At 39.0% G+C, this 26,969-nt stretch overlaps 1 protein-coding gene across 1 annotated transcript in view; it reads right to left on the bottom strand.

Moving 5' to 3' along the window:
- The window catches only part of LOC143289091 (phosphatidylinositol 3,4,5-trisphosphate 5-phosphatase 2-like), a 65,656-nt gene extending 41,086 nt beyond the window's left edge, over positions 1 to 24,570 (bottom strand). The window contains exons 1-12 of the mRNA XM_076597939.1: positions 24,547 to 24,570; positions 15,628 to 15,813; positions 13,347 to 13,410; positions 11,909 to 12,059; positions 10,115 to 10,235; positions 8,373 to 8,513; positions 6,634 to 6,733; positions 5,694 to 5,714; positions 5,087 to 5,164; positions 3,614 to 3,760; positions 2,877 to 3,018; positions 1,688 to 1,885 (exon numbers count right to left, since the gene is read on the bottom strand). Coding sequence (XP_076454054.1) covers positions 1,688 to 1,885; positions 2,877 to 3,018; positions 3,614 to 3,760; positions 5,087 to 5,164; positions 5,694 to 5,714; positions 6,634 to 6,733; positions 8,373 to 8,513; positions 10,115 to 10,235; positions 11,909 to 12,059; positions 13,347 to 13,410; positions 15,628 to 15,813; positions 24,547 to 24,551 — 1,354 coding nt within the window. The 5' untranslated portion in view covers positions 24,552 to 24,570. The remainder of the gene's footprint in view (positions 1 to 1,687; positions 1,886 to 2,876; positions 3,019 to 3,613; positions 3,761 to 5,086; positions 5,165 to 5,693; positions 5,715 to 6,633; positions 6,734 to 8,372; positions 8,514 to 10,114; positions 10,236 to 11,908; positions 12,060 to 13,346; positions 13,411 to 15,627; positions 15,814 to 24,546) is intronic.
- Between the last annotated feature and the right edge of the window lie 2,399 nt (positions 24,571 to 26,969).

The following is a 26,969-nucleotide window of genomic DNA, read 5'->3' as shown; positions in this document are numbered from 1 at the left end:
CACTTTAAAAAAAAAAAAGAAGCTTTTTATGTATTGAGTATAATTTCAAAATGTAATGTTTAAGATGAGAAAGATCATTTTAAAGCAAATTAAGTCCCCTAGCATTAATTACAGAGTAATTTCCCTTTTTTACCCCTGCACCAAAACATTTGCAAAATAAATAAAACTTTCATGCTTAGCAAAAGAAGTTCCTGTTTGAACAAAAAATGATAATAATGACTGCTCTTGTTGCTAGGTCAGAATATCAGATCAAAGTGCCAAGTTTAGAGAATACAAAAAATATAAATATAACAGTAAATGCAGTTTGCATATAATTAGGCTTCATTTTTTATTTTTTTGTGCCCATCCCAGAGGTGCAATATTGTTTTAAACAAGATGACTGGAAAGAACTGAATTTTTCCTATTTTTATGCCTAATTTGGTGTCAACTGACAAAGTATTTGCAGAGAAAATGTCAATGTTAAAGTTTACCACGGACACACAGACACACAGACACAGACAACCGAACACCAGTGAGTCAGAAAGAAAAACAGAAGATCATGAAGAAATGGAAATGCATCAAAAGACCCCAAGGCCAGCTAACAACATATTTTTCACCGTTCCAAAGTGTGCACACAGTTTCTCAGTTTATGTCACAGGAAAGTTCAGTCATGCAAACTGCAGTTACTACAGGCTGTTACTGTATAGCTTTACGACAGGCGCAATAGCCGAATGGTTAAAGCGTTGGACTTTAAATCTGAGGGTCCCGGGTTCGAATCACGGTGATGGCGCCTGGTGGGTAAAGGGTGGAGATTTTTATGATCTCCCAGGTCAACATATGTGCAGACCTGTTTGTGCCTGAACCCCCTTTGTGTGTATATGCAAGCAGAAGATCAAATACGCATGTTAAAGATCCTGTAATCCATGTCAGCGTTCGGTGGCTTATGGAAACAACAACACACCCAGCTTGCACACCCCCAGAAGCAGAGTATGGCTGCCTACATGGCGGGTTAAAAATGGTCGTACATGTAAAAGCCCACTCGCGTATATACGAGTGAACGTGGGAGTGGCAGCCCATGAATGCAGAAGAAGTATAGCTTTACAAAGACAATTTTGAAAATATGTTCAACTGTTTTCTGCAGCATCTTCCTCATTCTGATGCAAAACTGTTTTCCATTACTTTTACTGGTCTGGTGATGTTATCTCCCACAGCATGTAAGAAGCAAAGCTGACCAAGTGATAAGCAATAGTTATCATGCAGAAGGCGAAGGCAGGACAAACATGTCATGGATTCAAGAGTTTTCAATGTGTAAAAACATACAAGCATTCACACACTCACATGTCAAACACACATGCACGCACACATTCTATTATCATACATGCACACACACACACATACGCAAATGCGATCACACACTCAAAGGACACATACATTTGCACACACACACATATAAATTGAGAACACTAGCACATAACACTAAACATAGCAACCATAAACAAACTTTAAATCATACAAACATATGCATAAACACACACACACGCACAAAAAAAAAAAACAACACACACACACACACACACACACACACACACACACATTCCAATGTCATCACACTCTTGAGGAAATCAAAATATCACTTTAAATAAAAAGAAGTTCAACTAAACAAAGTAAAAAACAACAACAAACAAACAAAAACAAGTATAGTCCTCACCCATGTTCCAAGTACCAATGAAAATGGACAGATTGTCCACGTCCGTTTCCTGCGAATGGAGCATCTTCATCTGCCGCACTTGCAGACAGAAGTTCTCCCGCTCGTGGGCGCTGTCAAACTGATAGGTGAACTTCTTCTTGCCCTCCATGATGACGTCAAGGCGACTGTTGTCTCGCGTGTTCTTCACCAGCTGAAGAACTGAAAGCAATGCATGCTGCAGTTCACTTCAGTTCAGTTCAGTTCTGTTCGGTTTCTTCAGGGGGTGTCACTGCCTTTGGACACATCTGTATACGCTACACCATAATCTGCTGAGCAGATGCCTAACCTGAAGCGTAACCAAAAGTGCTTAGTCAGGCCTTGAGGGGGAAAAAAAACAAAAATACCCCCCCCCCCCCCCCCCCCCCCCCAAAAAAAAAACAACCTAGGAAGAACTTTGAGGCATAAGTACTGTCACAATCATGAACATGCATAATACAAACATGAACAAACAGTTCTTTATCTTTTGTTGATTGTAGCCCATCCGACTAAAAAGGGCTATATCAGGGCTGAAAACCAGTAAATACTGGTCCCATAGAACCTGAGAAAAATGAACAAACAAACAAAAAACCTACCAAGAAAAAATGTGAGACATAAATACAATCACATTCATGGACATAAACCTAGTACATGCCTCTGATGATGACCACTCAACATTTAAACAGCAGAAGAAGTGAAAGCAAGAAATGATGCAACTGTTCATCAACAAAATCACAAAAAATATTTCTGATTGGACAGAAGGAGCTACAAAACAATGCATTGTGTATATTGTAATAATAACTGTTAACATGAATTCTCTGTTCCTATTCTCTCTCTCTCTCTCTCTCTCTCTCTCTCTCTCTATATATATATATATGATTGGTGCTGTGCAGGAGGTGACATGTCTGCTGTCTTATGTAAGACACAGCATTTCCCTTGTGAGTGATTAATACAATAACATTTTGTTTTGTACTGTATCATATTGTTTTGTACTATATTGTATTGCATTGTGTTGTACTGTACTCGACTGTACTGTACTGCATTGTATTGTTTTGCATTGCATTGCATTGATTTGTACTGCATTGCATTGCATTGCATTGTATTGTATTGTACTGTATTTCACTAGACTGCACTGCATTGTATAGTGTTGCACTGTGTTTGACATCTGACCCACTTTTGTCGTGTGTGAAGGTGTTGCTGGAGTCCAGAAAATCCTTGGAGGGCTTGACGGCAAACAGTCGCCCCTGCCGCATGTCCACGTTGAGGTTCACCTTCACCGCCTGGTTCAGCATCTTGCCAGCCTTCACCAGCTTTACCTGCAAACCACCGCCACGATGCAAGTGCACTGAACTGACTCACTACACTATAACGTAACGATGCATTGTGATACATGCAACACAACACAGTGCTATAAGACTCCAAACCAGGAAGTACCATTCAGAATGCAAAATGTAATCAAAGAAACCCAGTACAATACACACAGTTCTATAAAACTCATAACAAAAAAGTACCATTCAGAAAGGAAATTTTATTCCTAAAATTACGTTTAAGTAACATATTTACCGTGACCCACTAGTGCAGGAGTCCGATTCCTGTCCTGTGTAAACTACTATCCGCCTATGTGGAGAAAACAAAAGTAGCTACCGTTGATAACCTCCTGAAGTTGGTTACCTCCCCTCTGTATCCCTGACTAGCTTCCTCTTTTGTTAAATTCAGAATACAACATTACTCTCTGTATTAAAGATATTTCCACAAAATTTTTTGATAGTAATCATAAAATTGTCTTTTAAAAAAAAAAAGCAGACAAAGTAGCACATACACTAAATTATGATCCATTTTTTTCATCACTAAAAACAGTCACTGATTTGGGCATTTTCTTGATCAACATGTCAATACCTAATGTGTCAGTACCTCAAATGTGGAGAGGGGGATTCGAACACTGGGTCCTCTGAGGGTCAAGCAGGGTGTCTCGATGTTGGGCCTCACCAGGGACAACACCTCTGTTTCATCAGGGTAGTCGTAACCCTCATCCTTGGCCCCATCCAGCACTTCTTCTGCCTGTGTTAAAAACAAACAACTACGTGACGCTGGTAAAGACCAGGCATACTGTAAACTTCCTTGTAAATATCCAGTGTCTCGAAAACGCCCACCCCACATGGTAGGTTAAAAAATGCGCGTAAGGTACATTACATTGTAAGTTTCAGTTTATCAAGGAGGCGTCTCTGTGTTTGGACAAATCCATATACCCTAACCACATCTGCTGGGCAGATGCCTGACCAGCAACATAACCCAACTTACTTAGTCAGGGCTCGAGTGCATGCTTATATATTAGTGTACCTATCAGATAGGAGTTCTACAGAATTTTGCCAGAGAACAACACTTGTTGCCATGGGTTCTTTTTCAGTGCGCAAGGTGCGTGCTACATAGGGGGCCGCGGTTTATCGTCTCATCCGAATGACTAGATGCTCAGTTTGATTATTCCAGACAAACTTTGGAGAAAGGGCGAGAGCAGGATTCGAACCCACACCCTCACAGACTCTCTCTATTTGCAGCTTAACCATTCTGCCACCCTCCTCCTCCTTACATTGCAAACACCCACCTCCTGACTTTGGAAGAAAAGAACCCACAAAAAAACAACATCATGAACTGATGATCATTCAGTTTGTTAATTGTGATCAAGTTCCTTTACAAAGTAATGCGGATTTAGATCTAAAGAATGGAATGCCTGCATGAGATGATGGTGCTTTACTGAGCAACCAAGTGAGAGCGTGACGTTACTCCATCACAAAGTGTCTCGTTTCAGTAACTAGCATTCTGTTCTCACCCCACCCCCAGCCCATCCAGTGCTGCACAGTCAAACTCGGTGAAGGAATAGGCTTCAGTAGTGGGTAGAGTACCCAGTAAACGCCCATCCCAAACTATAAGGTGAAATTTGTGCACAATAGGACTGGACATATAGTTTACAGTACTTGCAACTGAAGAGATATAGTTTCCAGTACTTGCAACTGAAGAGATATAGTTTACAGTACTTGCACTGAGGAGATATTCTTTCTCTGTTTATTCTTTTCAGTAACTGCTGATTCTACACACACAACACACACAACATCTAAGTAAAGAAACACCGACATATATAAACAGACACACACATTTATCAATATACATGTAGTCAAACATCTAAAATGCACATCCTTGTAAAGCACTCACTCAGCAAACAAGTATTAACACATGCAAGCATGGACAAACACAGCCACACTTAAAGACTGACAGAAGAAGAAAGAGAAAGTGACTGGAAGAGAAAGAGGATGACAGGGAAAGCAACTTCAATGAACGCTCCAAATACACACAGATACTGAAGAACAAGGAACAGACTTACGACTACTATACCTTTGTTTGCACTTCAAGGAGTTGTGATTTGCACTGTTGAAGTTTGGCGGCCAGGAACGACACATATGACGTCCCCGTCTGGAGAAATAAAAAATGGTAATTAAAACTGTAAAAAGTTACAATCATACAATGAAGACTTATACACACTTACCTCCTGGATAAAGTAAAAGAAAAAAAAAAGAAAAAGAAAGAAAGAAAAAAATATATACATACATTGCATACATTCAAAAACACACGCAAACATAAGGATGTAGACATACAAAAAACATGTATGCATATCACATACACGTTTACATACCCTTGCGTATGAACGCTTCATATGTTCTCTCACACACACGCACGCACACAGACATGCACTCACACACACACTGTGCATGCACACGTGCAAACTGATGTAGATGCTTGGAAGGAAAGCTCAAAGCTAAGCTGGAAAGATTCAAATAAGATAAGTTCTAAATATCTGTAAAGGGATTGAGTCAGTTATTCCATATGGGAGAAGTCATTCCAAAATGTGTCTGATACAAGCAATAACAAAAAAAAAAAAAAAAAAAAAGAAAGAAAAAAAAGAAAAGAAAAAAAAAGAAGAACTGTACACACGAATAGTTACCTGCTCTTCAAAAGGTACCCTCTGAAAGACAGAATGTCAATCTGGTCATGGACAAAAATGATCTCTGCTAATGGAAAAATATCTGTGGAGAGCATTTATAATAAAGACACTGTATATGCCAGCCATTCAGGACTTCATTTTCAACTCCAGATAATTTTCAAAACAGAAAAAAGAGTATAAAATGATCACAAAATAATCTGATAACAAAAACTTAAATGCGAAAGGACACATCATACAAATACAATGGGCGAGACCTTACATTACTCACATCAAGTACACAAGAAGCAGCTCTTGTAGTTCAAATTCTATGCCACTTTGATTTCATTTCACAAGCGCTCACCAGTATAGGGGTTAAAAGAGAAAAAGTAAACTTTCTTCCTAAAATCACGTTCCATTTAACATACCATGACCCACTGGTGGAAATCCAGACCCCTGCCAAAGTCTGTAGCAGTGGATCACAGTAAAGTATGTGTAATTAAATGCCATCTTTTCATTTTTCTGAGAAAAGGAATCTCTGGAAAATGTCATCTTTTCATTTTACTGAGAAAAGCTAATCTCTGGAAAAAAAAAGTTTGTATTATACTCCACGTTTGGTGATACATATACTTACCATGTCAAACTGATGCAAACTAGGACTAGCGGTTTGCTCTGCTTGGCCAAATTTCATGCAGCTAACAGTGAAAAGACGACCCGTCTTGCTCGGTCCTGCTCTTAGCCAATCAAACGCCTCTAAAAGCTAAAAGCGCTGAATCATTCCTTTGGCCAAGGCTCTCGACACCATCTTGTCAGGTTTAAGCTCTGTCTGGTCTTACGCTTTTTTTTTGCTATTAAGCATGTTCATTTGGCCTTATTTTGCTGCATGCGGCTTGATTTTATTATATTCTTACCTCTGGAAAATGTAATTTTTTTACTTTACTGAGAAAAGGAATCTTTTTCTTACCATTTCAATGCTGGCTCCTGATGCACGTTTACGGTCGTCTTCATCCTGAGCAAGAATATCCTGAACCATGGCGATCTTCAGCAAAAACATGTCCAGTTCTCTGTGACACAGGAGGAGGAGAAGGAATTTTGTTTAATGTCCCATCACGCATATCGGTGATTGAAGACATTTTGTTAGAGTATCAATGTGAATCTGTCACAGACGTAGCAGCATAAAATCAATTTTTTCTGCAATAATACTTTGTGTCTGTTTGTGTGTCTGTTTGTGTGTCTGTTTGTTTAACCTCAGAAGGCTTCAAGCAAAAACGAAGGTCATGACAGACATCATCAGAGACTTTTTGTTTGCTGATGATTGTGCCCTCAACGCTGGATCTGAAGCTGACATGCAACTCAGTGTCGACAAGTTTGCCACTGCCAGCAGGAACTTCGGCCTTACCATCAGCATGAGGAAAACTGAAGTTCTCCATCAGCCAGCCCCAGGGAAACCCTACGTTGAGCCCAACATTACAGTCAACGGTCAGAGACTTAGTGCGGTGGAGCGGTTCACATACCTTGGCAGCACACTGTCACGAAATGCGACCATCGACGATGAAGTGAACGTCAGGATTGCAAGAGCAAGCGCAACTTTTGGCAGACTCAGTGCAAATCTCTGGAACAGAAGAGGCATTAGTCTTGAGACCAAGCTAAAGGTCTACAGAGCAGTAGTTCTCCCCACACTACTGTACGCCTGCGAAACTTGGACAGTGTACCAACGACATGCCAAGAAGCTGAACCACTTCCACACAACATGCCTCAGGAAGCTACTGAACATCAAGTGGCAAGACAGGACCCCAGACACAGAGGTGCTCACAAAAGCCACCCTTCCCAGCATCTTCACCATCCTGATGCAGTCCCAGCTTCGCTGGGCTGGACATGTGGCGCGCATGCCAGACCATCGGCTGCCCAAAAGACTCTTCTATGGTGAGCTGCAACAAGGGAAGAGATCACACGGAGGTCAGAAGAAGCGCTTCAGAGATACTCTGAAAGTCTCTCTTAAAGCGTTGATATCAACCCTGACTCCTGGGAGGAATCTGCAGTGGACCGTGACAAATGGCGCGCTGCTGTGCACAAAGGTGCCAAGTTGTGCGAGGCCAACAGGACTGCTGCAGCTGTTCAGAAGAGGCAGGCCAGAAAGTCACGGGCAAACAAGCTCCCTGACAATGATATGCCTATCTTTGTCTGCCCCAACTGTCAGCGAACATTTCGTGCGCAGATTGGACTATTCAGCCATCTGCGCATTCACAGATAGATTCATGAGCTTCCTCCCCCCCACCCCACCACCACCCTCCCCCCAATCCCCAGCTGGATGACAACGATGGTCATCATCGATCTCGATGGACACACCACCACATGTGTGTGTGAGAGAGAGAGAGAGAGCTCATATATGTGTGTGTGCATGTTTAGTTTTTTTCAATATACAGAAATACATGTATGCCCACATCCATTCAAAAATACAAGAGGGAATACAGGATGTGGACCTGCATGCTTTAACACTCAGAATTCTTTCTTGCACACACACACACACACACACACACACACATGTAGAGTGACAGTAAGTAAAAGAAACAAACAAACAAATCAACACAAACACACTCAATTCACTGATAACATGGATGAAATTCCCACAGGGGTCACTGCTTACACTCACCACTGATTTCAACAGACCACACACCAAATCTGCAAATAAAAACAACAACGCACCTCTGCAACCCTTGACCTGCCGTCTCCAACAACGACTGTAAGTCAGGCATGTCGCTGCGACCCGCTTTCATCCTCGTGGCGTCGCGGTCCAGCCCGTTGTCTATGTAACCTTTCAGTTTGTCCACAAACTCCCCATCACACCTGGAAGGAGACAAGTCACAATTTTTCTCACCTGAGAGGAAGCAAGTCAAAACTTACATCACATGGAAGGAAGCAAGTCAAACCTTTCTTCACCTGGAAGGAAGGAAACAAGTCATACCTTTCCTCACCTGGAAAGAAACAAGTCATACCTTTCTTCACCTGGAAGGAAGCAAGTCATACCTTTCTTCACCTGGAAGGAAGCAAGTCATACCTTTCCTCACCTGGAAGGAAACAAGTCATACCTTTCCTCACCTGGAAGGAAACAAGTAATATCTTTCTTCACCTGGAAGGAAGCAAGTCATACCTTTCTTCACCTGGAAGGAAACAAGTCATACCTTTCTTCACCTGGAAGGAAACAAGTCATACCTTTCCTCACCTGGAAGGAAGCAAGTCATACCTTTCCTCACCTGGAAGGAAACAAGTCATACCTTTCTTCACCTGGAAGGAAGCAAGTCATACCTTTCATCACCTGGAAGGAAGCAAGTCATACCTTTCATCACCTGGAAGGAAACAAGTCATATCTTTCTTCACCTGGAAGGAAGGAAACAAGTCATACCTTTCTTCACCTGGAAGGAAACAAGTCATACATTTCATCACCTGGAAGGAAACAAGTCATACCTTTCTTCACCTGGAAGGAAGCAAGTCATACCTTTCTTCACCTGGAAGGAAACAAGTCATACCTTTCATCACCTGGAAGGAAGCAAGTCATACCTTTCCTCACCTGGAAGGAAGGAAACAAGTCATACCTTTCCTCACCCTTCACCTGGAAGGAAGGAAACAAGTCATACCTTTCATCACCTGGAAGGAAGCAAGTCATACCTTTCCTCACCTGGAAGGAAGGAAACAAGTCATACCTTTCCTCACCTGGAAGGAACAAGTCATACCTTTCCTCACCTGGATGGAAACAAGTCATACCTTTCCTCACCTGGAAGGAAGGAAACAAGTCATACCTTTCTTCACCTGGAAGCAAACAAGTCATACCTTTCCTCACCTGGAAGGAAACAAGTCATACCTTTCTTCACCTGGAAGGAAGCAAGTCAAACCCTTCTTCACCTGGAAGGAAGGAAACAAGTCAGAACTTTCCTCACCTGGTAGGAAGGAAACAAGTCATACCTTTCCTCACCTGGAAGGAAGGAAACAAGTCAGAACTTTCCTCACCTGGAAGGAAGGAAACAAGTCAGAACTTTCCTCACCTGGAAGGAAGGAAACAAGTCATACCTTTCCTCACCTGGAAGGAAGGAAACAAGTCAGAACTTTCCTCACCTGGAAGGAAGGAAACAAGTCAGAACTTTCCTCACCTTGAAGGAAACAAGTCACAATTTCCCTATCTGTTGGACAGGTGATTCATCACTGCCAGCATGGAGATTCTGGTATCAAGGTGGTAGAGCAGACCAAAAAAAAAAAAAAAAAATCATGGATACTATCAATCAATAAAAAGAATAATTCTGAAACAATCAAACCAACCAACCAACCAACAACAACACAACAAAAATCACCGAGGGAAAAGAGAAAAAAAGAGAATGACAAAAGCTGCAAAAAAAACAACAAATCCTTTCTTCTCGTTCGTAAGAAGAAAAAACAATCTCAAAGACCAATCTTACGCGGACAGGTCGAGGCGGGCAAAGTTGTGCAGCAGGCCATACTTGAAGTTCTTCCCCATGCCTCTGTCGTCGTCCCCCCCAGTTCCCCCCCTTGCCGATGCCTCTTCCTCCTCATCTTCCTCTGAAATGAGATGAAACACACAACTTTGATGGTCCATAAAAACGTGGACAAGTGTCTTTCAGCTGAATGTAGTACACGAAACATTTACACACACACACTTGAAATAAATATGCGTAATATAAAGTACCGGACTGAACTCACTCCTTTTTTCTTTCTTATTCCCCTTCCACCACCCAACAAACTAACCCTATGCAACCAACCCACCTCCCAAGCCCCTGTCTTCCCCTCCCCCTCTCTCCAATGCAGGAATAATACGGCATGCTCATCTAACCCTTCTTCTTCTTCTTCTTCTGTGTTCGTGGGCTTCAACTCCCACGTTCACTCGTATATACGCGAGTGGGCTTTTTACGTGTATGACTGTTTTTACCCCACCATGTAGGCAGCCATACTCCGTTTTCGGGGGTGTGCATGCTGGGTATGTTCTTGTTTCCATAACCCACCGAACGCTGACATGGATTACGGGATCTTTAACGTGCGTATTTGATCTTCTGCTTGCATATACACACGAAGGGGGTTCAGGCACTAGCAGGTCTGAACATATGTTGACCTGGGAGATCGTAAAAACCTCCACCCTTTACCCACCAGGCGCCGTCACCGTGATTCGAACCCGAGACCCTCAGATCGAAAGTCCAACGCTTTAACCATTCAGCTATGGCGCCCGTCTCATCTAACCCAATATGATCAAAGTGCACATTATGCAAGAACACCACTAAAAAAATATGCTGGTAAATACATTTAGTAATCATGAAAAATATGCAGTCCGTATCACATAAAATATAGTAGATAAATCAAATCATCACAATCTTGAAAAGAATACACACATAAATGCCAAGCAGCATCACAAAGTCGCTGGAAAATCTCTGACCCCACCCACATCTGTTTTTTCTTTCTTGATGTCTTCCATGTCTCTCTACAGCAGCCAGTTGCATTGCTCGGACTGAAGAGCCAAGTATGGTTGTAACCCGCTACTAACTGTGTGTAGTATGGGACTGACCAATGGTGTAGTTCGGTCAGCGTAGGCATTTAGTCATGTGTAACTGTCAAAAAGTTAGAACCAAGCAATGCAACTGACACCTGGTTGACTTCAGAGATTTGTTGTGTCCTTTGTGTACATCTGCTAGAGATGAACTGCACTTTGTAATTGTGTGCTCAGTGCATGCAGATATGAGGCAAAAATAGATTTCCTTTAAAATATTACAAACGTCAAGTGTTTTTTTTAGGTTTATCTTGCTTTTGATATAAAAAAAATTAATAATTTGATTTTTGATTTTGCATTGCAGAGACCTTTAAAAGAAAGTATACTTTGTTGAGAAATGACCGTGTTGAAATATGCATGCATGTATATGGTTAACATGTGGGGTCATGCCTTCTTCTTGAATAAATCATATCTCATCATCTTGTTCCATGTCAATTAGACCAGTCTCTACCATGCATACATCACAAAAAAAGATCACATATACCATGAAAACTGGTATATTTGTGGATAACCAAATCAATCTGGCATTGACACACGTTCAGCAGCTGAATTTTGAATTCATAAGGGATAAAATACAAGACAAGACCAAACATGCACACACACGCATATACACACACACACACACAAATCTCTCTCTCACACACACACACTAAAAACAGATAATTCAAACAGAAATCTCCCATGAAAACTTCCCAACCTGAATCAGCCTCGTCTGGTGCCTCAGATCGCTCTGGGGCGACTGGGCGTCGTAAGGGGCAGACAAGTCCATTCTTATCTCCCTTGCTCATGTACACTTGAATGAGACTGGAGAGGTCCGTGAACGATAAAGGCTGCATGTCTCCCTCAGACTAAAGGAAAGAAGAAAAAAATCAACAATATACTCTAGTGTAACTCAAACAACATAAAACTGATTTTTGACTCACTTGTGTAAACAAAGTGAGTCTATGTTTTAACCCGGTGTTCGGTTGTCTGTGTGTGTGTGTGTGTGTGTGTGTGTGTGTGTGTGTCTGTGTGTCCGTGGTAAACTTTAACATTGACATTTTCTCTGCAAATACTTTGTCAGTTGACACCAAATTAGGCATAAAAATAGGAAAAATTCAGTTCTTTCCAGTCATCTTGTTTAAAACAATATTGCACCTCTGGGATGGGCACAAAAAAATAAAAAATGAAGCCTAATTATATGCAAACTGCATTTACTGTTATATTTATATTTTTTGTATTCTCTAAACTTGGCACTTTGATCTGATATTCTGACACAACAAGAGCAGTCATTATTATAATTTTTTGTTCAAACAGGAACTTCTTCTGCTAAGCATGTAAGTTTAATTTATTTTGCAAACGTTTTGGTGCAGATAGTAAAGAAGGGAAATTACTCTGTAATTAATGATTGGGGACTTAATTTGCTTTAAACTGATCTTTCTCATCTTAAACATTACATTTTGAAATTATACTCAATACATAAAAAGCTTGGATTTAAAAAAAAAAAATTTTTTAAAGTGTATCACAAGTGAGTCTTGAAGGCCTTGCCTCTCTTGTTCATTTGTTGATTTTGCTTTTCTCTTCAGTCATTCCCGGTTCTAATCCCGCTCTCACCCTTTCTCCCAAGTTTGACTTGAAATCAAAATGAGCGTCTAGTCGTTCGGATGAGACAATTAACCAAGATCCCGTGTGCAGCACGCACTTCACGCACTGGAAAAGAACCATGGTAACAAAAGTGCTGTCCTCTGGCAAAATTCTGTCGAAGAAATCCACTCTGAGAAGTACACAAATATATGCACGCACTCAAGGCCTGACAAAGCGCATTGGTTTATGCTGCCGATGCAGTGATGTCTCCTTGAGAAACTGAAATTGAATCTTTCCTACATGGGAGCTAATGCAGTTTGATCGAGTCTATTATTGCAGCTTGTAACCATGTGCCAAGACCACACAGCCTTTTGCCCACAATCTCTGAGTAAATTGTATGACTCAGCGCAGAGTCCTGAAGACCAGTCTAGCTCTTGGTACTGAACTTTCTTTGAAACAGTATAAATTTTTTTTTAAACATTTGAATAAAATCCAAATGAAATCTCCCCTACCCCCCTCAACCTCCCCCCACCCCCACCCCCCAAAAAAGACAGAAAAAGAATCAAATGTACCTGAACTGAGAGGCGGCCATCTTTGTCCGGTAGAATTCGGTACTGGTGCACTCTCAGTTGATATCTGCACATCATTAAAACAAAAGAAAAATAAGGAAAAATTGCTTGTAAAATCTGCTATCAAAATACGAAAAAAAAAATTGTTACATTAGTAAGTGACTGTAGGGCCTCATGCTTCTGCACAAAAAAGCAGCAAACTAAATGGGCAGTGTCAATGTGAGCACACATGTGAATGTTTACAGTAGAGATTTCTCAACACACAACATTGTTGACAGTTCTCCAGAATTGTTCCCCACTTTTGAGAGCTGCTTCCTGCTTTGGCTACAGACACTGCTGTTGGAAATCAGAGATCGCAGTCATGTTGGATCGGCCATCACATGCTTTGGGTCCAAATGAACACTGCAACTGCCATGTGGAGGATGTAGAAAGAAACTGTGCTTATTCTGGAGCTATTTTGATTCTGACTTTGCCCTCTTTTATTACATAAAATGAAACAAGAAACAACTCTACTGTGTGTAAACTCACAGAAATGTATCTTTTGGCTCAAGGACATGCTATATTAAACATAAACAGCGCAATCACTCCTCGAACATGACCACTCATTTAAAATGTGTGCAACAATAACTTAATCAATAGAACTAATGCAAACGTGGTTAAGAAAACCACAACACATCATTTTTATTGAAGTATAATTGATAACAATAATAATAATGATATTTATACAGCGCTGAATCTTGTGCAGAGACAAATCAAAGCGCTTTCGCACCAGTTGTTCACACGCACGCATAACTCCAAAACTGGAGAAACTGAAAACAAGGAAGAGGCGGGGAAGGGAGGCTATTTTGGGAAGAGGTGGGTTTTAAGGCCGGACTTGAAAGAGCTGAGTGCGGAGACCTGATGAAGTGAAAGAGGAAGTTCATTCCAACTGCAAGGTCCAGAGACAGAGAAAGAATAGCGGCCAACAGTCAAGTGTTTGAATCTGGGTATGCGTAAACAGAGTGGATCCAAAGCCGATCGTAGAGAGCGATATGGAGTGCAGAGGTGAAGGCAGCCACAGAGATAGGAAGGTATCAATGTATAAATGACAAAAAATATATAAGCAAACAATCATTTCCTGCAACACATAAACTCACCCACTCACACACATACACAGCCAGTCACCTTAGTTTTCTTCCAAATCAAGTCCTCTCACTGTACCTTTTTACTTTCATGCTGTGCTTTTGGCTTGGTGGGAATTTTCACCTGACACACATGTGATTCTTCTTCTCTGTTCATGGGATACAACTCCCATGTTCATTCATGTGGGTCTTTATGTGTATGACCGTTTTCACCCTCCTATGCTGTCAACCACAGTCTGTTTCGGGGTGTGTGCATGCTTGGTATGTGCTTGTTTCCATCAACCACTGATTTCTGACATAGATCACAGGATCTTGAACCTGCGTCTTTGATCTTCTGCATGCATTTACACATGAAGGATGTTCAGGCACTAACAGGTCTGCATATCTGTTGACATGGAAGATCGGAAAAATCACCACCCTTAACCCACCAAACGATGCAGCTGGGATTTGAACATGGAAACCTCAGATTGAAAGTCCAACTCTTTGACCACTTGGCTGTTACACCCACTGACGAAGAGATGAAATCTGGTGAGAATTACAGGGTCAGACTCTACCAGTAATTTTTTTTCTTTTTTGTAGGGGTGGGTGGGTGGAGAAGGGAGGTGGGAAAGAGGGTGCCTGGGGTGGAGATGGTGAATGGTGGGAGTGGGTGGGGGTGGGGGAATCACTGATGGATTTCATAAGCAATCTCAGTAGCGCTGTGTTTACCCAGCATCAATAACTTCCATGTCTTGGAATTAGCACAGACTTTCAAAATACTTGATGCCAAGCAAGCTTAGCACCGCTACAATCACTTTACCCAGCCAACTGATATTCAACTGAAAATAAACAAAGAAGAGGCAACTGTTTTTTTAACGGATGTTTTACATAGCATTGTTTGTTTCCAGAATGTATCACACATATCTCTTACCAATATACACAATTACTCACATGATCTCTTAAAAAATAATGATAATAAAATAAAAGAAACAAGTTTAAATATTTAAGCAAATACTGACATAATGAAATCAAATGAAACAGAAAAACACAAAAAATGCCTCATAACTATAAAACATGATGAACTTCAAGCTGAGTTTTGACACACACACACACATACAAAAAAAGAAAAAAAAGAAAAAGAAGAAGAAAAAACAAACAAAAAACCCCACCCCAAAAATACTTACAGAACACACAGCACATAGGCGTTTTCGACAGTTTCACTGTCCCGAACCAAGAAACTCCCATCTTCCAGTGCAAGAAGCAAGAGTTCCTCAGATCGCAGACGGGAGATCCCCTTGTGGAAAAACGACGAGTTTGGCATTCTCCCCGAGTTCCCTGGCCCTCGCGCTCCTGCTAGCCTGCCATTGGATCTGTCAAGGACAAATACTTCATAATATTATAACATTAATAATGGTGAATCTGTCAATGACACCGACTTAAAATTATAACAAAAACAATAATGGTGAATCTGTCAATGACACTGACTTAAAAATCATAACAAAAATAATGGTGGATCTGTCAATGACACAGACTTCAAATTATGACAATAACAATGGTGGATCTATTAATGACACAGACTTCAAATCATAACAACAATAATAATGGTGAATCTGTCAATGACACAGACTTCATATCATAAGAATAATAATGGTTGTCCCTCCGTCTGAAGGAAGAAGTGACTGTGTTGCTATGCGCATGGGAATAGCCCTGCAGGCCAAGTCTGGATCTGCAGAGTCGTGAGCACACAGGTATTTCAAAGTAAACCAATAACAATAATAATGATAATTACAACAACAACATAATAACTATAATAACAACAACAATGAAAATTATGTTAATAATGTTAATTGCAACACAAATAATGATGATGACACTGATGATGAGAACCATAATAACGATAATGATAATAATAGCTATCGACAAAATCGTGAGAACATAAAAAGAACAGCCACGACAAAAACAATTACATCCTGTTATTGACAAAAACAAAACAGCATTATCCTGAACCCCATTCACTTTCTTCCTTTAACACTGCTGGAGAATAAATATTAAATACAGATGTAAAGCAAATACTCAGTCAAAAAACTTTAACACTTCTGGAGAATAAATATTAAATACAGATGTAAAGCAAATACTCAGTCAAAAAACTTTAACACTTCTGGAGAATAAATATTAAATACAGATGTAAAGCAAATACTCAGTCAAAAAACAGTCACCATCTGTGTTGCAGAATAAAAAACAATCTAAAATATTGGTATGATGAGACCATTAAGAATTTGTACACATTACATTTAATCGTTAGGTTTTATTTTGCCAGGTATTACAATACATTCTAATTGTAGTTCTGATTTGCATCAGTTTTAAAAGTGTCAGTGTAGAGTCAAACTATCTGCACATGAGGTATCATGAAAGAACTATTCTCATTATTTAGAAATGCTATTTTATTTATGTATTCTTACATATAATATCTGTCCTAACAGTCTGCTATGCGAGTCAAAAGACAAAGTTCTCTTCTTTTTTTTCTCCTTCAGAATATGAACTGTTCTCATTCCTCAAAACTCTCTGTCTCATTTCTGTGTGTGTGTGTCTTTCTCAGTCTACACAACACCTCCTCCGAAGGCTGCAATAATAACATGGTGTTAAAAGTTCATAATTCCTACAATGGATGCAATGAAAGGTTAAAGATCCCATAATCCATATGAGTGTTCAACTGATTATGGAAACACGAACAAACTGAGCATGCAAACTCCAAAAATGGAATACTGCTACTATTTTCATGAGAAAAAAGGGGTCCATAAGCAAAAGCCCACTCACAGAAATCTTTAAGAATGAATGTGGCAGTGACAAAAAACCACAGACTTTTTTTTACAGACTAATTTCTGCCATTTTTTTTTCTTTCTTTTTTTTCACAAAGTAATGATTTAAAAAACAACAACCTTGAACATAAACAAAGTTAAAAAAAAAAAAAAAAAAAAAAGAAAGAAAGAAAAGAAGCATTCTGTCAACAATCTGAAAATAATGAACAAAACAGATGTATGCATATGTGTATGTATACATATGCATGCTCACACACATGTACACACACGCAAAACACACACACATGTATGTACATGCACACAACACTCACATTAAAAATGTTGGGCTTCAGAAAATGGTCAGATACATGGAAAAAGAAAAAAAAAGGGATGGAGACACAATTAAGGAATGGAACTGAAACTGCAAATTACACAATGGAAATAGAAACAAGAATACATTTTCCTGGTGTCACACTAAAATTCAACTCAACTTGGTTTTTTGCCATTCACACACATGTATATGTTGAGGTTGACCATCACATATACCTTCAATCCCAAAGTCATTGCCACAATAGCAACAAACAAGTATACATATCTCAAATTCACTTCCACTCTCTCTCTCTCTCTCTCTTTTCTCTCTTTCCAATTTAATTTTTTCCTAGCGGAGGGAGAGTTGAAAAAAAAAAAAAAGAAGGAAGTGAGAGAACGAAGACTGCTTCAATCCTCCTATATGTCTTCATATCTATTCATTGATGTGTTTATTTATTTATTCCTTCAATATTTTTTTTGGTGGACGCGTATTTCATTTCTACCCATCCCTCCTTTCCTGTACTCATTTATGAATTCATCTACAAAGTCACTCATTTATTTTCTGCCTCTATCTGTCTGCGTTTCTTTTTGTTTTCCCCTTCCTTCATTATTTCTTCGTAATCTTTAAATCAGTAATATCACATCACACCTTGGAAAACTTTCTGCATTATCATTTTATCAGTAATATTTACGTTATACCTTGAAAAACATGCCCACGTCACTGTATCCTGCATCAGTCCAAAGTGACAAAGTCGACAGGGTGACAGCTAATTTTCATTCATTCATTCATTCATGGAACTACTGAAAGCACTGCATATGAGAATTTGCATGTACACATTCTCTGTACGTGTTCATAATCACACAAGAACACATCACTGCTTCCTCATCCAGGGCGCTTGCTTCCTACTTAATGTTATCTAATTGTCAGATGGGAACTGAAAATGTGTGTCCCACATTTCTGGCCTGTTGCTGTTCTTAGCTGATAAGACTGTGTGTAGGGCTGTCATTTTGCTTGAAATGTCCTTTCCAGTCATATTTCTTACGTGCATTTTTTTCAATGAAATACTGTTTTTGTGTTTTTTGTTTGTTAGAGATTGTTATTTTTTCTCCAAAGTTCAAATATAATATCATTTATCAGTCACTGGTTTGTATATATTTACAAACCAAACATATTTTTCATATAAGCCAAACATCTGTTATGTATATATCAGTCACATATTTTCTTTCTCAGTATTATTTTTTCCAAAGATGTAGTTCTATATCTTTACATTGTACAGTCAAAATATTTTATCAGTCACACATTTGTTTTTGTTTTCTTAAGAGCCAAACATTTGTATATCTTATTATTATTTGCATAATTTGTATAATTTGTGTATGTGTGTGTGTCTGTGTGTGTGTCTGTGTCTATCTGTGTGTGTGTCTATGTGTGTGTAATCTAAACATTACATATCAGTCATATATTTGTGAACATTTTTTTTCTCCATTTTCAGTCACGGTATAATTTTACACCTTAATTCCTTCAACCAAAATAAAAAAATGAAAAAAACACACAAAAAAACATGAGATAGAATATGAAAAAATTGCCAGGTTTATGCTTAAGTTCACAGGACTACTAGATAAGCCAGTAGAAGAGATCCGTGGAAAAAGCATTAGCAGAAAGGTGCTGGTGAGGTGGGGGTGTAGGGGTGTGGGAATGGTGAGAGGAGTCATCACAAGCTGTGGTGACTGTCGCTGGCTCTGGTTGCAGCCAAACACAATGCCTGTCTCTGTCTGTCTCCAGCACAATGTGTATCTATGTGTGTCTCAAACACAATGTGTATATCCATGTGTCTCAAACAAAATGTGCGTCTCAAACCACAATGTGTGTCACGTTTGTTGAGAAGCTGGGCTTGAGGCTGACAAGTCCTTTGGGGGTTGTTCCAAGTTTGTTTTGACCTCTGGAATTTGATCTCCCACCAAATTAAACAATTTCCTTTTCCTTTTTTTCCTCTTTTTTTAGCTGACCCTGGGACCCTGGGGTAGAGTCCAAAGCTAGTGAGAATCACAACAGCAGCCTCTGAATGATTCATTTTTTTTCTTCTTATTTCTTTTTATCATTAACTTATTCTCTTTGCATTTGACTCATTCAGAATATATCTTTCTGTTTTCTCAGATTTCCCCCTCAAACTTTCATATTTTTTTTATACTGCAATATGTTTCTTGAGTAGATTTTATGATGGTCTTTTAATGACTAACATATACAAGCCTGTTTCCAGAGAGACAATATCAACAAGAAACCTACTAAAATTGACACAAGTGTTTATGTATCGCAAAAGTGAATTAGATGAACTGCCAGTACTTTCAAAGACATTTCCTAGATGTTGGATCACTGTCAGCACTAGCACACACATTTTCAAACATGGAAATCCAACCCATGTTTACAACATCAATTGCACACACACACACACACACACACAATATACACGCATGCATGCATATACACACAAACATATGCTCACATGCATGCACACACACACACACACACACACACACACACACACACACACACACTTTTGATATTCACTCTTGAGAATAAAGCCCGAGACATTTTTTTTGGCATATTCATGAGCTGCATCTCTCAAGTTCATGTATTCCTGGTTGTTGGTTTTTTTTTTCTTCCAAGGAAGATTCTATTCTTTCAATCTTTCAAAAGTTTACAGCATGTTTCTTTATCCAACACAATGAAAGGACAAATTCAAATACAGATTTAAAGCACCGCATTATGATGAACTCTGAAAACAAGCAAAGATAAGAGGCATCATTAATGTATCTTTCCTTTCGTACATACAGAAACGAGGACTTTCAATATACCTTTCCTTATATGTATACAAAATTAGAAACAATGAACAAAGAAGACAAGGGTTCTGTGGTGTGTGTGTGTGTGTGTGTGTGTGTGTGTGTGTGTGTGTGTGTGTGTGTGTGTGTGTGTGTGTGTGTGTTTGTTTGTTGTTTTTTTGTGTTTTTTTTTATGAAAGGTTGTTCTTAATCCTTTCAATTAGGCATCTATACTCCGTGTTCAAGGGTGTACACAGGATGTGTTCACATTTTACTGGTTCACCAAAGATTAAGACGCAGGCATGCTACATGCTAATCTGGGTGACAGGAAAAATATCAGCTCTTGATCCATTCAGACTGGAACCAAAAATCTCAACACTCAAACTCGACTGTTGTCATACATAATAATATATGCATGCCATCTATGTTGAGCTCAGATGCACATACTATATCCTGGTATCAACCATGCCTTGGAGACAGATAACATATTCAGTGACAGGTGCAAGTTTATAAAACCAAAGACATACATGAAAAGGACAGACTGACATGCCCAGAAATAATCTAAATCAGAATTAACAATTGGAATGATAAAAACTCTTGACATAAAAAAAGCTACATTAATTTCCTTGTGATGGTTGTAAACATATGCACCATTAGCTTAACTAATAAGAAACTTGTTACACACAAATAAAAAAAAATGACATTAACATTTTGAGAAACTTTACACATATACATACACATCCATGATTACATTTACAAAAATCATGTTTATTCAAATCCAGTGCTATGCTCTCCATTCTCTCTCTATGACCTACACATCAAACCCCAACCAAACCAAGCCACATTCGAGAAGCATGAATGTTCCTCCCCTACTCCCTCACACACACACACACATACACACACACACACACACACACACAAACACGCACACCAAGTGCAAAACCTGCACTAGTTCCCACCAACACATTAAACACTTGGCTCACACAGCTGCTTGTAAAACAAATTGTTTCTGTTTACTCAGCACAACATGACAGCCTGTATAAGTGTGACACTCTTGAAATTCAAGTCTCATTCCATTTGAATTTTTATTCTCTCAACAGCAGTAAGTGACATTTACCATTACACTCCAAATGGTGCATTGAAACAAAGCAATTAAACTGAAAGTGAAAAGCAGACCAGACTGTATGGTTAAAACGAGTGTCATCAAAATGGTTCAACAAAAGGATAATTGCAGAGCCAGTGGTTTTTGTTTTGCCCCCCTGGGAACAGAACATTATCTGTTGTTTTATGTTGTTGGTTTTCTAGGTGTACAGGAGTATATAGCCAGTGATCTGTTGCTGTTTTTTCTTTTCTTGTTTCTTTTATTACTTTGGTTTTTTTCCCCACCCTATCTTGTATGTTGTTTTAGTGGCATTTCACCTGTGCCACTCTTCCCAAATCCCCTGCATACAACTACACCTATGATCATTCTGCCTCAGCTCCAACAGTGCACAATAAACTAGCTGTCAATGTTAGGCTGTCTTGTGGCTACACACCTTCACGTGGGTGTTGTTTTGTAGTGTCTGTGATTGGAAACTTTCTGATGCACCACCTTGAACAGGTGATGCACAGGCCATGGAAAAAAGCAAGTCTTACAGTTTCATCCAAGCATTAAAAAAGAAGAAGAAGAAGAAGAAGAAAAAAAAAGAGGTCATACCTCACAGACAAAAAGATGGCTTACACAAAGATCAATTATAAAATAAAAAAACCCGGGGTTTTGAATACATTCATGAGTTATATGACCACACACACACACACACACACCATCAGAACATGAGTTATATGACCACACACACACACACACACACACACACACACACACACACACACACACACAGAATTAATTGCTGCTCCACTGTTACATAGTTCAGTTGGAGTGTCCCTTAAGTGTGACACAGGCTACAGAATTATTGTGTTATTTTCTTACAATTTGTTTACTGATGTTATAATTAAACACTTACAGGATGTTGACTGCACTGCTCAAATTAATTCATATATTGCCTTTGTGTCAGTAAACAAGTCAACAATTTCCTTTCTTTTAGAAAATAAAGTATTCTTGTATTTGGTACTGGTCATTATAAAGTGTTTTTTTAAACAAGATATTTGTGATTTGGTTTGAACACAGGACTTTCCAGATTCCTAGGGGTTTTTTTGGCTTGCTTTTTTTTAAAGGATGAGGAGAAATGGTGTGTGTGTGTGTGTGTGTGTGTGTGTGTGTGTGTGTGTGTGTGTGTGTGTGTGTGTGTGTGTGCCAGAATTGAATATGGGATTATCTGATTTAGTTTTGAAGATTTTTTTTTTATACTAGGCCTGATTCATTTAGGTTAAGCTTTCAGTTTCAGTTTCACTTTCTCAAGGAGGCGTCACTGCGTTCGGACAAATCCATACACGCTACACCACATCTGTTGAGCAGATGCCTGACCAGCAGCATAACCCAACGCGCCTAGTCAGGCCTTGAGTGCATGCTTACACACTTGTGCACCCATGAAAGTGGATTTCATTTTACGTAATTTAGCCAGAGGACAACACTCTCGTTGCCATGGGTTCTTTTTCAGTGCGCCAAGTGCGTGCTGCACACGGGACCTCGGTTTATCGTCTCATCCGAAAGACTAGATGCTCAGTTTGATTTTCCAGTCAAACTTAGGAGAAAGGGCGAGAGCGGGATTCGAACCCACACCCTCACGGACTCTCTGTATTGGCAGCTGAGCGTCTTAACCATTCTGCCACCTTCCTCCTTAGGTTAAGCATGGCAGTACAATAGCAAACTGCCCTTCTACTGGAATCCTTGAAAGTTTAATACTGGAGCAGTAAAATCTTGTATTCTCAAAGCACAATAACATAAATAATGATTCCAAAATGTGTATGATTTAAAGTTAAAATTATTTCTTAATTAACAAACTCTGAGTTTTAACCTTTCATTTTTCACTTAAAAATAAAATGAAAATGAGTCAGCTTTCCAGCAATAAAAATAATATTTTTTTTTTTTTTGATCTTCAAGATCAAAACATTAAAGCTGAATCTTAAAAATGACCAAAAATTATCATCCCGTTTATTTTTTTGCATGTTCTTTTTTCCTTTCTTCCACTTAAAAATCAACAACTATCATTCATTTAGTACAATATAAGGCCAAAAATAAGAAACTGACAAACATACACAGGAAAAGATTTGTGAGAAGAAACTAAAGCACTGGACATATTGTATAAAATGTGCCAATGTTACTCTGGTAATAGCTTACTCTTTGAAAATTAAATACAAATGAACATGAAAAAAAAAAGACAAACAAAACCAAAATATCAATTCAACCATGAGCAACTGACTTGATATAAACAAAAACACAACATTTCCAAAAGTGAGAAAACACACCATCAACTCATGCCCTTTGTGCAAGGTTACAAGAGAATGACGCACTTCACATGCAAACTCACCAACAACAGTGTACAGACAAAAAACAGCAATAAAAAAAAAAAGAAAAAAAAAAAGTACCAGACAAATACCATGCATGTTAGTGCATGAGAAATGAGACAGATCTTCATTTCATGATAACAGCTGAAAGAGGAAGTAACGTGACTGAACTGAGCGCTAGAAGGAAGTAAAAACACTTAATCCAATAACAACAGAGTCTTTGGAAAGAAATGTACCCATATGCAGAACACCCTCACACAAGAGCAGCTAGGGTTCCCCACTCACAAAGCGCTAAAGCAGGGGAATAACTGTAACAGTTTAAAATAGTGTAGAAACATACACATCACCTCTCTGTCTCAAATCCAAACGTGCACTGAAAATATAACTAAAAAACCAAACCAAACAAAACAACAACAACAACAAAACTTCATAGTCTATTCGACAATATTTGAACTTTTGTACCATTCTCCACATGCAGCCTTGCACAAGATATGAAAGTTACTCAACATAGATTAAAACCATTGCATCACATAAAAAGAAATGAATATTAAGTCAAAAAGAACCACAACAACAACATATCAACAGAATGCCCAGAAATGCTTATTGCTCTGCTAAAGTCATTGAGAGCATGCAGATCTAACATTAAAGCAGCCTGGCTCGTAAGTTCTGTAACATTCAGTGAGTAAACTGACCATTGCTCTTGCATAACACAGACAAAACAAACTGTAAGCAATAGTCACAAACCCCATTTCTCTGGTCCATCGAGTGAAAGCTAAAAGCAGGAGAGAAAACAGCAAAGAAAATTATTGTTCTTTTACAACAATGTACAACCACAAGCTTTTGTAGTTTATGAAATGTTATTGTAAATTTTCTGTAATACACAACATGTTTACATATCAGTCAACATTGAGCTACAATGAAAAGAAGACAATTAAGATGATAACTTCAAGATACATCTTTTCATAGACTTTTTTTTTTTTGGTCACAGTTTGTAAGACATAAGTAAACTCACACTGCATAACCACGCTGTTGTCAACAACACTCAGTAAAGCTCAAAGTCACAAGAAAGGTTCAATGTCAATCAAATTTAATATTCATAAACATAAAACAAAAAACTATATATATATATATATATATATATATATATATATAAAGTCAATCAAGTTTACTATTCTATATCTACAATTAACAAAACACTCTGCTAAAACAGAAATTAAATCTATCTGAAATTAAAAGCAGCACATACACATAAAACATAAAAAAAAAAAATACACATAGCTCTGCTGCAATGTTTGTTTATCCATTTGTTTGTTTTTGACATTCCCCAACATCCCCCCCCCACCCCCCCCAAAAAAAAATGGCTCCACGCCTGTTGTTTTTTACGTTCAAACAGAAAGACACAAATGGCTCCACTCTTGTAAGTTCCCCCCCCCCCCCACCCCCACCCCCCCTGCTCACACAGACATACAGTTGTGACACTCATACATGGCTCTACTCCTTGAAGCTTAAATTTATTTTCTTCTAAATTTCAGGTCACACAGCCACACACACAGACACAAACACACATGTGATTCCATTCCTTTGAGTTTTTGTTAATTCAGTTTACACACCATGGCTCCACCTCTTTATTATTTTGTTGTTGTTGTTCATACAGACATAAGCACATACAAACACACATGCATAAAATATTTTAACAAATTCTGGCGTGAATAAAACCCCACATTTTGCTAAAAGGTCTGTGGTGTTACCTGCACCTGTATGGGAACTCCAAAGAGCACAATTTGATATCGATCATACTGATCTGACCAAAGATGACAACATAAATTTACTTACATCACATGTACGAATTCATTTCGAAGAGAAATACCCTAATCATCTAAATATATTTACAGACGGCTCTGTTTTAAACAATAGAGCTGGTGCTGTTTTCGTTATTCCAGACCTTAACTTTCAAAACTCATTTCATCTGGGAGAGAATAAGTCCACCTTCACAACTGAACTCATAGCAGTTCTAATGGCGTTAAATTTTATGATATCCTTTCCAAAAACTATACTTCAGATTCTATTTTGTGTTGATTCTAATCTAAATCAGTTCTTCACACTATCAAACTTTTAACAGAAATGGTTAGGTATGAAGTAATGAACTCATTGAAATCAACCATTTGGTTCACAAACTCTCACTAAGAGGCTCTTACATAACCTTTTGCTGGATTGTACTTGTATTTTCTCTTTTTGTCACAACAGATTTCTCTGTGTGAAATTCGGGCTGCTCTCCCCAGGGAGAGCGTATCGCTATACCACAGCGCCACCCATTTAAAAATTTTTTTTTCCTGCATGCACTTTTATTTGTTTTTCCTATCGAAGTGGATTTTCCTACAGAATTTTGCCAGGAACAACCCCTTTGTTGCCGTGGGTTCTTTTACGTGCACTAAGTGCATGCTGGACACGGGACCTCGGTTTATCGTCTCATCCGAATGACTAGCATCCAGACCACCACTCAAGGTCTAGTGGAGGGGGAGAAAATATCGGCGGTTGAGCCGTGATTCGAACTAGCGCGCTCAAATTCTATCGCTTCCTAGGCGGACGCGTTACCTCTAGGCCAGCACTCCACAGTGAGCAACGCATATGCAAGAAACATTACAGATATACTTGGTTTTAAAACAATTCATTTTCCATCTGCAGATCAGAGAAATGATTTCTCTCTTATGAAATTATTTTGGTAATACCGTAATGTTTTCCAATGAAACTGTACATTTTCTGTGTATATTTATGTAACTCTGAGTTACCAGTGTTTTTTTTCTTCAAGCTGAAATTTTGACCTTTGGACTTTTTCTACCATGGTGTAACATTCCTGTAGTGAAAGCAAAATATTTAAATCTAACTCCTTCATGGAACTTTTTAGCTCCTTTTTTTTTTATAGCCAAAATGGCAACTTTTTCTTCATAATAAAAACCACAATGAGAAGGAGTGATGGCCTAGAGGTAACGCGTCCGCCTAGGAAGCAAGAGAATCTGAGCGTACTAGTTTGAATCACGGCTCAGCCGCCGATATTTTCTCCCCCTCCGCCAGATCTTCAGTGGTGGTCTGGACGCTAGTCATTCGGATGAGACGATAAACCGAGGTCCTGTGTGCAGCATGCGCCTAGCGCACATAAAAGAACCCACAGC

Source organism: Babylonia areolata, chromosome 13 (genome assembly GCF_041734735.1).
Source record: "Babylonia areolata isolate BAREFJ2019XMU chromosome 13, ASM4173473v1, whole genome shotgun sequence".
Classification (NCBI taxonomy): Eukaryota; Metazoa; Mollusca; class Gastropoda; order Neogastropoda; family Buccinidae; genus Babylonia; species Babylonia areolata.
Note: the sequence above shows the minus strand (reverse complement) of the source record. Positions and strands in the feature narration are given on the sequence as shown.